This window comes from Cheilinus undulatus, linkage group 18, assembly GCF_018320785.1.
Source record: "Cheilinus undulatus linkage group 18, ASM1832078v1, whole genome shotgun sequence".
Classification (NCBI taxonomy): Eukaryota; Metazoa; Chordata; class Actinopteri; order Labriformes; family Labridae; genus Cheilinus; species Cheilinus undulatus.
The window spans coordinates 18,680,087-18,692,666 of NC_054882.1; the positions used below are offsets into that span (position 1 = coordinate 18,680,087).

Genomic DNA, 12,580 nt, shown 5'->3' on the forward strand with positions numbered 1-12,580 from the left:
AAAGAAAAACAGTCTTTCCAGTGACCTACAAAGGTTCAGTTTGATGTCAAAAGCAACAAGCTTATCTTTTGTTTAAAATTCTCAGATTCCTAGAGTGCCAGGGGCCACAAGTTGTAACATCCTTACAGCTCCATCTTGTGGTGCCAACAGGGATCTGGACTTCACCAATGTTGTCTCAAGCTTTTATAGTCCAGCTGTTATTATCTGCAATTTGTACTATTTGTACTAATATGTACTATTTTTAGGGATACAGGCACCGATGTACTGGTTCAATATTTTTCTAAGATACTGTGTGATAGAAATGCAAATAAGATAACATAAGCATGCATCAATGGGCAAATCCATTTTCAAAAAACTTGGGGCACATTCGAACAGGATGCAATAATTTGCAAATCATAAACCCATTTTTTTATTCACAATAGAACATGAAAAACATATCAGATGTTAAAACTGAGACATTTTACCATCTCATGAATTTCATTAGCTTATTTTGAATTTGATGGCTGCAACACAAAACAAAAAGTAGGGACGGAGCATCAAAAGGGCAGAAAAGTAAGTGGCACTAATGAAAAACAACTAGAGGAGCATTTTGGAACCAATTAGATAAATTGGAAACAGGTCAGGAACATGACTGGGTATAAAAGTAGCATTTTAAAGAGGCAGGGCCTCTCAGAAGTAGAGATGGGTAGAGGTTCGCCAATCTGTGAAAAACTGCATCTAAAATTGTGGAATAATTTCAGAAAAATGTTCCTCAATATAAAATTGCAAAGACTTTGAATATCCCTCTGTCTAAAGTCCATAATATCATCAAAAGATTCAGAGAATCTGGAGAAATCTCTGTGAGCAAATGTTAAAGTCAAAGGTCAGTGTTGAATGCTTATGATCTTCAAAAAACAGGCTTGATTCTGTACTGGAAATCACTACATGGGCTCAGGAACACTTCCAGAAATCACTGTGTATCAACACAGTTGGCTGTGCCATCCACAAATGCAAGACAAAGCTGTATCATGCAAAGAAAAATCCACATGTGAACACCATCTAGAAACAGCCCTGTCCTCTCTGGGCCAAAGCTCATTTAAAAATGAATGCCGCAAAATGGACAACATATGCTTCCATCTAGGCAATGTTTCTTTTAGGGAATGCCTTGAATATTTCAGCAAGGCAATACTAAAATACATACAACATCCATCACAACAGCATGGCTTCACAGTAGAAGAGTCCAGGTGCTGAACTGGCCGGCCTGCAGTCCAGACCTTTCACCGGTAGAAAACAATTTGGAGCATCATAAATGAAAAATCCAGCAAAGAATACCCAAGACTGTTAAGCAGTTAGAATCCTACATCAGACAAAAATGCGACAACAGAAACTCCTCGTTTCCCAGATGTTATTAGACTGTTGTTAATAGAAGAGGGGATGCTACACAATGGTAAACATGACCCTGTCCCTACTTTTTTGGGATGTGTTGCTGCCATCAAATTCAAGATCATCTAATACTTTTCATGCAATGGCGAAGAGTCTCAGTTTGAACATCTGATATGTAGTTTATATTCAACTGTGACTTAAATATGGCTTAGAGACTTGCAAATCATTGCATCCGATCATCATTTACATTTAACACAGCACCCCAACTTTTTTGGAATTTGGGCTGCAGCCTAATGAAATAACCTAGGTACTATTTTGCTTTAATGTTCTGCCTTGTTGCCTTATTATCTATTACTCTGTATTTCAATCACTGCTAATTACATTATTGTTTCCCAGTTCAACACCCACTGTTTGTAACATTCATCAAGACGGTACATCTTCATTTGCATACTTTATGTGAGTTTTAACACAGATTAAAATAATAAAACCAGTCAAAAGCATCTGATAATTGCAAAGCTTAAATTACCCCCCCATCCCAAACTTCCGCTTAACAATGACTGAATAATAATCAATTTAAGTTTTATTGTCTCGATTTTACACAAAGGAAATTGAAATACAGTGAGCATACAAGTAAAAAAATGGATGAGTCCAAAAAATAAGTCAAAGAACTTTTTAAAACTGGACACAAGGATACAATATAGATACAATAGAATGATTAATGTTCCTTTATAGATGTGACATTGGTGAAAATGTGCAGTGTGTTTGTCTATACAGCTTATACAGTGTTAAAAATGTGTGTTTAAACAATACAACATAAAGTTTATACCTTGTAGCAGCAGCAAACATCTACAGCGTTGTTGCACAATTAGTGTGTAGCACAAATGGACTATTTCCTGTTCATCAGAATGGTGTTGTGAAAAAAAAAAGTGCTTTGGCTCTTGTTGTTGGTCTAGCTCTTTCATTTCTCCTGTAATGCATTTTGGTCCACATGAATGATTGAATAAAACCAGAAAAAAACCTAAAGGTCCAAGCAAGCATAACTGGCATAATGTTAGTCTTTGATGCAATAACCCATTTGCACCACTAGATGGAGTTGCAACCTCACTATTATCTGAAGGTGACACTTAAAGGAGCCATTTAAATCATGGGAGTCCAAACTTTTTTTTTTCACTGAAGGCTGCATACAGAAAAATATAAGGATGACAGGATCACTCACATATAAGCAAAAATATTTGTCCACACCTGTTAATTATTTCATTCAGGTGTTTCAATCAGACTTGTTGCCACAGGTCGATAAAATCAAGCCTCTAGCCATGCAGTCTCCATTAGCAGACATTTGTGATACTAAATGGGTGGTTAGAAGAGCTCAGAGACTTCAAATGTGGTACTGTGATGGATGCCACCTTTGCAATAAAACAATTTGTGAAATTTCATTCCTGCTGGATATTCCACAGTCAGCTATGATTGATGCTACAAGAAAGTGGAAGTGTTTAGGAACATCAGCACAAAAACTGTGTGGTGGGAGCTTAATGAATGGGTTTCCATGGCTGAGCAGCTGCATGTAAGTCTCACATCACCAAGTCCAATGCTAAGCATCGGATAAAGTGGTGCAGAGCACACCGACACTGGAATGTGGAGCAGTGGAAATGTGTTCTGTGCAGTGACAAATCATACTCTGTTTGGCAGTCAGATGGGCGAGTCTGGGTTTGGCGGATGCCAGGAGAACATTACCTGCCAAACTGCACTGTGCCAAGTGTGAATTTGGTGGAGGAGAGAAGACCAGTCTTAATGCTTCAGCATACCAAGACATTTTGGACAATACTATGCTTCCAACTTTGTGGCAAAAGTTTGGGGATGGCCCATTGCTATTCCAACTTGACTGTGCCCCAGAGCACAAAGCAAGGACTATAAAGACAAGGCTTGATGAGGAAGGAGAATGTCCTGAAGGAGAATGTCCGGCCATGAGTTTGTGACGTCAAGCTCAAGTGCACTTGTGTTATGCAGCAGGATGGAGATCCAAAATACACGTCCAAGTCCACCTCTCAATGGTTTACAAAACACAAAATGAAGGTTTTGGAGTGGCCTAGTCAAAGTCCAGACTAACTGATTGCGATACTGTAGCATGCAGGCCGTGCATGCTGGATAACCATCTAATGTGGCTGAATTGAAACAATTCTGCAAAGAAGATGGGGTCAATATTCCTCCACAGCTAAACGTTTACTTGCAGTTGTTGCTGCCAGGTTTAGGGTGCAATGACTTTTTCACATAGTGCCAGAAAGGTTTGGATGGCTTCCTCCCCTAATAAATGAAGTCCTCATTTAATTCACAGGTTATCTTTGTCTGATATGGAAATTTTTTGATGATCTGAAACATTTGAGTGACAAATATGCAAAAATTAAAGAAATCAGAAAGGGTGAAAATACATTTTCAAAGCACGTCTGTGCTGCCATTGCAAGCCTCTAATTCCAAACCGATCCACAAGGTGGAGTAGTTTTGTCAGCTTTTGGCACAAGCAAAGTACAGTAACATACTAGTATATTTCCTGATACCGAATAAACACAGGCCCTATCTTTCTTCCTCAGAAGAACATTTGTTGTCTCATATGTCAAGCTTGATCTAGTTCTCAATGGCAGGCCCATAATGGTCCTGAAATGACTTTCTGACCTGTGTTTTTAGCACAAATTGAGTAATGTTGGACTCTGAGGTATTTGAATGATCATAATCTTTGGTGTTTGATCATCTAACCTCTCTCTTTTTCATCATCGAGGAAATTCAGCTGCTTCAGCTGATGGTAAGTCATTCTTGGGAAAATCAGAAACCCTCGCAGGAAACTCCCTTCGTTTGATTTCCAACCACTCGACCTCAAGATTCATGTGAAAACATCCTGTTGTATCTGCATTTCATTGTCATCCAAAGTCAGAAAGTCAGGTCAGCATCGCCCTTCTGATTGAACAGATTGAACTCACTGTTTCACATAAAACCCACCATGAAGGCCAAACTGTTTCACGTGTTGGTTTATTTCATTACATAAGAACATACATACAAAGCAAACTTTATAATAAAGAGTTTATGAAACTCACAACACTTTGTCTGTAGAAATAACACAATCCCTACAAACTGTTAGAATTAACTCTAGTATAGAGTTCTGATTATACCTAAGGAAACCCAAACGCCCACTCAGGAAAGATACCAACATCACACCATACATACCCACAGCAGATATGTACACATTCACATGAAGTAACAGTCTCTGGATCTTTACAAATCGGACCAAAAGGGAGGGAAATAAATCAGTGAGATGATGTGGGACTTGGTGTGGAAAGGGGTCAGGCTGGGTGTGGAGTTCAAGCCACAAAAAGTCTGTTTGGAATGCAACATAGATATTAAAAATTAAGAAAATAGAAGCATAATGTACCAATAGTTCTACATCTACCAACAGGGGGGCCCCGTGCTTTCAGTTTCCAATCCTGGCTTCTGCTTTGGTGTGTTGATTTGTCTGTCCAGGAGCCAAAGAATGAGTCTCTGTTTTCTTGCTCATGCACTGCTGTTGATCCCCACTCATCTAGGAAACAGTCCACTTTTTTCTGTATTTTCTTTCTTTCTTTAAACCCTCCACTTCCCTCCCTCCTCTTCCTTCTTCTTCTTCTTCTCCTCCAAATACCTATCCCACCCTTTCTGCCCCTCTTGTCCTCTTGCCCGGAGTGAAGTGGAGACATGTGTTTCCCTGCACCTGCATGGAAGAGAAAGGAAGAAAAGTGAAGTCAGATCTCTCCCCCCTCTCTCTCACCCTCCCTACCTCCCTCCCTGCAGAGGAGAGCAGACAGACTGGCGCCTAGCATGGAACTTTCATTAACCCCAGGCAGATAGCAATGAATCCGCTACACATTCACTGAGCCTGTCTAATTGGTAGCCATGGCGAATGTGGAGGGGCAGGGAGACTTTCACATCAATGCCAACACTATTCTCCCTGGCATTTTACGTTTGAATTTTATTTGGAAAACTCAAAACACGCAAGTGTTGTTATTCTAAGAGAGTCGCCTCAGGGCAAGAAATTTCACAGTCATCTTGTGATTTTTTCGAAAAGAAAAAGAGAAAGAAAATCACTGTTATGATTAATACCTACCACAATCTGCAATTTCTTTTAGCCTAATGGCACAATCGTCCTTCTTCTTTGGAGAAGTTGCGCGTAAGATCTGCGGTCTGGATGAGATGGAGAAGGAGAAAAGTAGTTTAAAATGATGCTAACAAGGGGATTCTTGTTGCATAAAGCCTAATCAAGAGTCAGTGTTTTTATAGAAGCACATTCATGAGGACATTTTCTGTGGCAGCATCAATGAAGCTCCATGCATGTATGCAGAAATCAGATATTAGGCATGGCTTGCAAGTGCAATAAACTTTACGCATTGGCAGAAATAACACTCAGAATATATCACACAGTCTGTGCAGATTGAGTTAATGCCGTGGGTTAGTGCCAGTGTCTCCTGGAGCATCAGCCCTCACCTTTATTGACAAAACCATCTCCGGCGCCGCTACGTCCTCTGCCTCGAGCGCGATCTGCAGGTCGAAGATGTAGTCGATGACGTGCTGCAGGATCTCCACCTGGCTCACTGATTTGTTCTGAGGGATGCTGGGAACCAGCTCCTTCAGCTTAGAGTAACAGTCGTTCATGTCGCACAGGGCGCCCACCGGCTCCTCCAGACACAAGTGTTTATTCCGGCTGATGGTGAGACTCTGCTCCGAGATGCAGCACACCGCCTTGTAGCAGCTCCTCACCGAGCGGACGGGACTGATGGCTTTCATTATGACCGCAACAACAAACAAAACAAACTCTTGTCTTATGCTCGAGAGACGGTTCCCTGATTCTTCCTCGCCTCCTGACCGCTGTCCTGAAAAGCTACAGTGCCTTGACAGCGACGTACAGTTTGCTCTTTATACGCTGCACGCCCACCGCGCGCCTGCTGACGCCCCACTCTCACCGCACCGCACTCTGATTGGCCAGTGTAAGGAGCAAGCCCGTTCTGATTGTGGAAGGGTGGGAAAGAATGAGGAAATCAGGCTAGGATGCCTAAAGGGGTTTGTCAATCAATAAACTACCTGTTTTCAGGTGTTTGTTTGAAGGAGGTGATAAAAGCTGTCGAAGTTGCGCACGTGATATAAACGGGAATATTTGTAGTTTACAGCAGCTAACAAACTTTTTAAACTGTTATTATCTTGCTTTGCGTCAATAAATAGCATCTATTGAAGAAGATTTCAAATAATAGAATTACGCGTAAAAGCGCATGGCTCCAATTTCAGCTCATGTCCTTTTATGATTGCTAATAAATATCCATGAAGTTTGGGAACGATCTGTCTGACTGTTAAAGCACTCTGGGCGTCTACATATCATAAGACGCTTTTAAATGAGGATACTTTATGAGTTTGTGTGACAAATAGTGCCTAAAAATTAGATTTCAAATATAGAATGTTGACAAAAGAAATGTACATAATATAGGTAAAAGGTCAGGCTGATTTACATTAGTTACATAGAACTTTTTTTATTATTCTGATGACAGATCACTAGATATAGATCTATTGTCTGATTATTTAAGTTCTTTTAAAGTTCCATCACAGCTAGAATAGAATAAATCAATCCAAACTGGGAAAGAAAACTTAATCTGCCAAATCACTTACTGCTAAATCACAACTTCTACTGGGTGGAACACTTTTAAATGTAGGTTTATATTCTAACAATTCCAAATGTAGCTCCCGTCTTAGTTTACATCAAAGCACGTCCCGTTCTGCTCCTATTTGGGTCTTATTTTCCCCTTTTCTCACAATCCTGTTTTGTGGAGGAATGCAGGCCTGAGCCAGCTGTGTGTCCTATCCCGGCCCAGCTGTGTTGATCTAACGCGCCAGTCCCAGACATGCTGGCGCCAGCCTCCCGACGTCATCCATTCACCCCGACGCGCACTCCCCTCTTTGGCAGACGGCCCGCCCTCCCCCTGTCCGGCAGCCGGAGAGGGAGAGAGGCAGAGGCGCTCGGAGATCCGGTTGGCTGAGCAGGTCTGTCACTCAAGGAGCATGGATCCAAAGTTTCCCTCCTCTTGCTTTACTGGGAAGAATTTAGAGGAACAGTTTGCTGAAAACTCCACAGCTTTTGCATAGATATGTTAGATCATCATGTAATAGATCTTAAGATCTTAATCAAGGCCAAAATAAGTGTAAATCTGACATTATATGGAAAGGTAGTGAGGAAAAGTGGTTGCCTGGTGATTCGGGAGCTTATCTTATGTGACATTTGGAAGCTTTCTCGCCATCCTAACATGAAAGTTTACACTAATGATAACATCAGTCATGCTTAAAGTGTTATTACGTCACATAAAAAGAATAACTGCTGCTTGAATAAACCAAACAATCTCATGATAATGAGTATTCACAAGCAGTGTACATTCTTATCTCCATTCTGGACACATTCGTGCGTAAATGCGCACGATTCGAGCAATCCTCCCCACGCATCACGCAGAGGTTTAACAGATGTTCAAGTCACTGCCTTCCTCCAGTCATGGTAGTCATATACTCCCCCTTCTCATCCTCCCCACAGCCACTGACCCTGCATGACAAGTCACCGAGCAGCCTCACTTTTAGAGCAAAGCACAATATTGAACCGTGAGACAGGACTTCAGCCCGCTGCTATTTTAGAGATATATTGTGTGAGCGGTGCAGAGTATCCAAACAAGACTTTGACCTTAAATATATTTCCTAAATATGTCACAAGGAGGACAAATATTGCCTTGAACATCAGTGGTGGGAAAGCAACTGTTTTTAATATCTGACTGAACAAAGTCCTGGCTTATGAGAAGATTACGCGTTCAGGAGCCCTTTCTCCAATTGAAAATTCTGCTACTTTATTTGTTTTCATGAACTACAAGTCTATTTCTAGGGTTAAAAACTACCAGCAGTGTATTTTCCCTCCATGGCAGCGCTTGTCTGCAGAGTTCACAGTGCGTAAATCTGTGCGCAACACACACACAAACACACACAAACTCACTAGTGTGTCTGGGCAGGGATCAGGTGCTTGTCGGAAAGGCCCCGGACACAATCGGGTCTCTCTTTCAATGGATGGGAGAATTCCGAGCCTGGCGTCAGTGAGTCTGCCTCTCTCCCCGCCCTCCCTCTCTCCCTCACCCTCCCTCCCCGCTCCTCCTCCGTGCAGCTGGACGCAGACAATCAAGGCATCAACAATCGCCATGCATAATTAGCAGCCCCCCCTTCTTTCCCCCTCTCTACTTCTCTCAATTAAATCTCCATCTACCATATTATACTACACAGGAAGTAAAAAAATACTATCATTTAATAATAAGCCAAAACATCTGTTCCACTTCTGTGAGTGGATGCGCGTATTTCCGTACCTGCAGGCCACAAATCTCAGCCCTCCACTCTCAAAGCACCTTCACTGAACAGAATCAAAGTGTCTCTTTCAGTTGTGCTACAACAGCAGAGTGTAATGAGGGTCAATGTGTGAGAAGAGACAGGGTGAGCAGCATACTGCCATGTGGAGAGGCAGTGCTGAGGCCTTTCTATTCTCAAGTGCAGGCCCATCTTAGGGGGGGATAATTGAGTGGCAAAACTTAATTCTTTGTATCCCTTTTTTTATTTGTCTTGCAGGATTCCTCTGCTCCTCCTCTGCGTCCTTCATCAAAGACGCCACAGTCCTCTCCATGAGCTTTGAACGGCCTACAGATCCCAAGCTTTTGTCCCAAGTGACCCAGGCAGTGACATGACATTTTATGCACATTGTGGATTCGTACTGGTCACATGTTTTTTCGTGTTTGGGTCTCTTGTTCAAGTTTGTGCACAATGATCCTGCTTGATTTGTACATGAGAGGGTATGTAGTGTGTTAACAAAGAAACTCTCCCACACACTTCAGACTCTTAAAACATGGTCACTGTGGCTGTTAGGTGGCTTTGAAAACTCTGTACACCTACTGCTAATCACAAGATCTCAATACTAAAGTATTCTGTATCTTAATTTGCATGCCAGTGTTGATTTTGGCAGCTGTATTGATTTAGTCGTTAGATTAAAATACCTTTTAGTTTTAGTCACATTTTAGTCATTGTTATTCTCAAAAGATTAAGTCTAGTTTTACACCAACAGGGATTGTAATGGCATCATATTCAAATTCATGCATATTGATATGGAGTTGGCAGTTTCAGTTTCTGTGGGAATTTTATGCCCATTCATCATGTAGTGCATTTATAAGGTCAGGCACTGATGTTGGACTAGATCTCACAATCTCCATTCCAATTCATCCCAAAGATGCTCGATGGGCTTGAGGTTTGGGCTCTATGCATACCAGTCATTCTTCCACACTGAGCTAATCAAACCATGCTTGCTTTGTGCACAGGGGCACAGTCATGTTGGAATAGAAAAGGGCACTCGCCAAAATGTTGCCACAAAGTTGGAAGCATGGCATTGTCCAAAATGTCTTGGTATGCTGAAGCATTAAGACTGGCCTGCACTGAAGAAATACTGACATACCTGAATGCCCTCTACCCAGTGGCTGCTTGTGTTTTCACTGATCGTGTGCACAGTGGAGAAATATTGTGGATTTTGAATATCCAACAGTCCAGTTTAGTTTCATTTTAGTCTCCTCAAAAACGTAACTTTTCATCAGAGTTTTTATCACCAAAGACATATTTTTATGTAGTCCAGGGGCCTCAGGTCAACTAGAATCATGCAGAGATTATTCCCACACCATAAGACAGGACGTAAAAACCCTTTTCAGGCTGACTGATCTGTGAAACCACATCATAAAGACTCCCTCCTTGGTGAGACATTTTTCCAACAGTCACTGAAGAGGCATTTTTAATTTTTTACACCAGGGCTTTTATGCTTTTATTAGAGAGGAAAGACACTGGAAACTGGGTAGAGAGGAAGTGGGGAAGGACATGCAGGAAAGGAGCCACAGGCTGGGTTTGAACTTAAACTGCCTCTCCACATTGGCTGCTAAACTAACAGTGCCCCAAGACGATTCCTTTAAGGATAAAGCATCTGGAATTGATTGCCAATTTTTCAGGGTCTTTTTTTGTAGCCAGTGTTTCATGATAAATGACTTCCTTTTCTGTAATTTGCATGTTTTTTTAATCTTTCCTCCTATAACTTGAGGTGCAAGAGTGCAGTTGATTGTGAGAGAAGACTTCTTAGAGCAAATTACTAGCTGTACATCCATGCAGATGTCTTCCCTAATTGCCTTTACGTGGATCTGATGGATTGCATTTAGCTTGTTTTGCACTTCTGCTGTCCTGCAAAAGGCCACAGGAATGCAGACAGATAATGGTATTTATACTAAAACCAGAAATAGAACACTTCCAATGCTAAATTCTGGCTTGGTATGGCATTGTTTAAATTTTAAATAAACCTGGATTTTGACACCAAGGACGACTGGGGTCCCTGTATCCTCATTTGGCTTCTGAGTTTCCTCAGTGAGTACCACATCATTTCAGAGCTGAGTAAATGCTTCATTTCACCTTGACAGAAAGACTGATGGTAGTCAAAACTTGTTTATGCGATTCTTAGGAGAATGCACCCAAAAAACCTGGCATCAGTGAGTATCATCAGCCCATTGTGGGAACTCCGCTGTAGGGTTTTATCATGTTGTCAGGTGGCCCCGTCTCTGTCCTTGGGTGTGAATATTTCACCAGCCCATGAAGGAAGAAATGGAGGCCATACAAGAGTGCTGCAGGTGGGAATGGAGCCATAGAAGGCCATAAAGCCATCACACAGGGCAAAACAAGTTTATAGTAAGAACAGGCAGGTGGAGGAGCTGCCAGCTGGTGGTCACACTGCTGCTTTGTCGTTTTTATCACCCCTGATAGGAACGGGCAGTTTACTCCGCAGCCATCCAGTCAGGGTGAATCTGGCTTTTTGTGAGCATCGATTGAATGGCTATGGTTGTGGAGGAAAGGGTCTAATAATTCAGCTTATTTAGAGGGACATCACTGCATTCCTCAGTCTGTCAAGCAGTAAAACTCAGGAGGATTATTAACAGCCAATTGAATACTGACAGTGCAACTGCTGGAAGTTTCCACTGACTGACCATTAATGGAAGAACCACAAGTGCTTATCTCTCTTCTAAAACCATTCTTCTGTTTTAAAACTGCAAATAAACACCAGAATGAGTGTCTGCAGACCCAACAGAGACAAACTGTCTACATCTTTACAGCGCCAAAGTCTGAGTCTGATCCTCATCCAGTGTCACAATTTAGAGCTACATTCTGGGCCATTAAACCCAAATCATGACCTATGCAGCAACTAACAAATGACTACCAGATGATGACAATAACAATTACAAAATTACTGTTGTTTTGCATGGGATGTTTGTTGAAAGTAGACTTTAAACTCAGCTGAACATGAGTCTTGACCTAGTAATTACACGCTGTCTGGGTCCATACTTTATGAGAGCCCACACAGAGTAAAGCCAGTACATAAAATCATACAACAAGAGGGGTTTGAAACAATCTCTGCTCTTACATAGCTGCAGTATTCACTGGATAACTTCTAAACTGTGACTGAAAGTACAAACCCAATTCCAAAAAGCTCATTTTCTATTTGATGAGGGCTACACATCTCAAAAAAGTAGGGATGGGACAACAAAAGGCTGGAAGTATGTGGTACTAGTGAAAAAAATGCTGGATTTGGTTTGCAACTAAATGGGCAGTGTGTCTGTCTGTCTGTCTGTCTGTCTGTGTGGATTTGCACGCCACACCATTGCTCCAGTTGCCCTTGATGCCCCTCAAAAGACTTCTTGGGTGTACTGGTATGAATCTGGTGCCATCACAAAATTATAAATAAAAACAGATTGTTGCTCCAGTTTGCCTTGTCTCCATCCCTCCATCACTTTCCCTACATAACACACACTCTCACCCCACCACACTCTTGCGTCACTTTAATCACTTCACTTTAGATCTGACAGATTGAAAAAAGCAACGTGTTCAACTAAAAGAGGTTCCTTTTTCTATAGTGTTGTACACCTCACTGTCAGAGCAGAGGCGGTATAAACTGAGTCATCAATATCAGAAGCATTCAAGCTTCACGAGTGCTTCAAGCATGGCCAGCTTGGTATAAAAGGGGCATTTTTCAGATGCAGAGACTTTCAAAAGTAAAGTTGGGCAGATGTTCACCAATCTGTGAAAAACTGGATTTAATGTGCATCAATTTCAGAAAAAGGTTCCTCAACAT

The 12,580-nt window shown here is 41.6% G+C and overlaps 1 protein-coding gene across 1 annotated transcript; it reads right to left on the bottom strand.

Annotated features, from left to right (window-relative positions):
* Nucleotides 1-4,361: 4,361 nt before the first annotated feature.
* On the bottom strand, nucleotides 4,362-6,261 carry id3 (inhibitor of DNA binding 3). Its single transcript, XM_041812120.1, has 3 exons — nucleotides 5,863-6,261; nucleotides 5,486-5,562; nucleotides 4,362-5,092 (listed from the first exon to the last, which is right to left on the bottom strand). The coding sequence occupies exons 1-2, from the start codon at nucleotides 6,160-6,162 to the stop codon at nucleotides 5,509-5,511; spliced, it is 354 nt and encodes a 117-aa protein (XP_041668054.1). The 5' UTR covers nucleotides 6,163-6,261; the 3' UTR covers nucleotides 4,362-5,092; nucleotides 5,486-5,508.
* Between the last annotated feature and the right edge of the window lie 6,319 nt (nucleotides 6,262-12,580).

Bases quoted from the DNA above. Each gene is read 5' to 3' on its own strand.
- id3 (XM_041812120.1), bottom strand. From the start codon at position 6,162: ATGAAAGCCATCAGTCCCGTCCGCTCGGTGAGGAGCTGCTACAAGGCG. The intron at 5,563-5,862 runs GTGAGGGCTGAT...CATCTCATCCAG, and splicing joins AGATGGTTTTGTCAATAAAG to ACCGCAGATCTTACGCGCAA.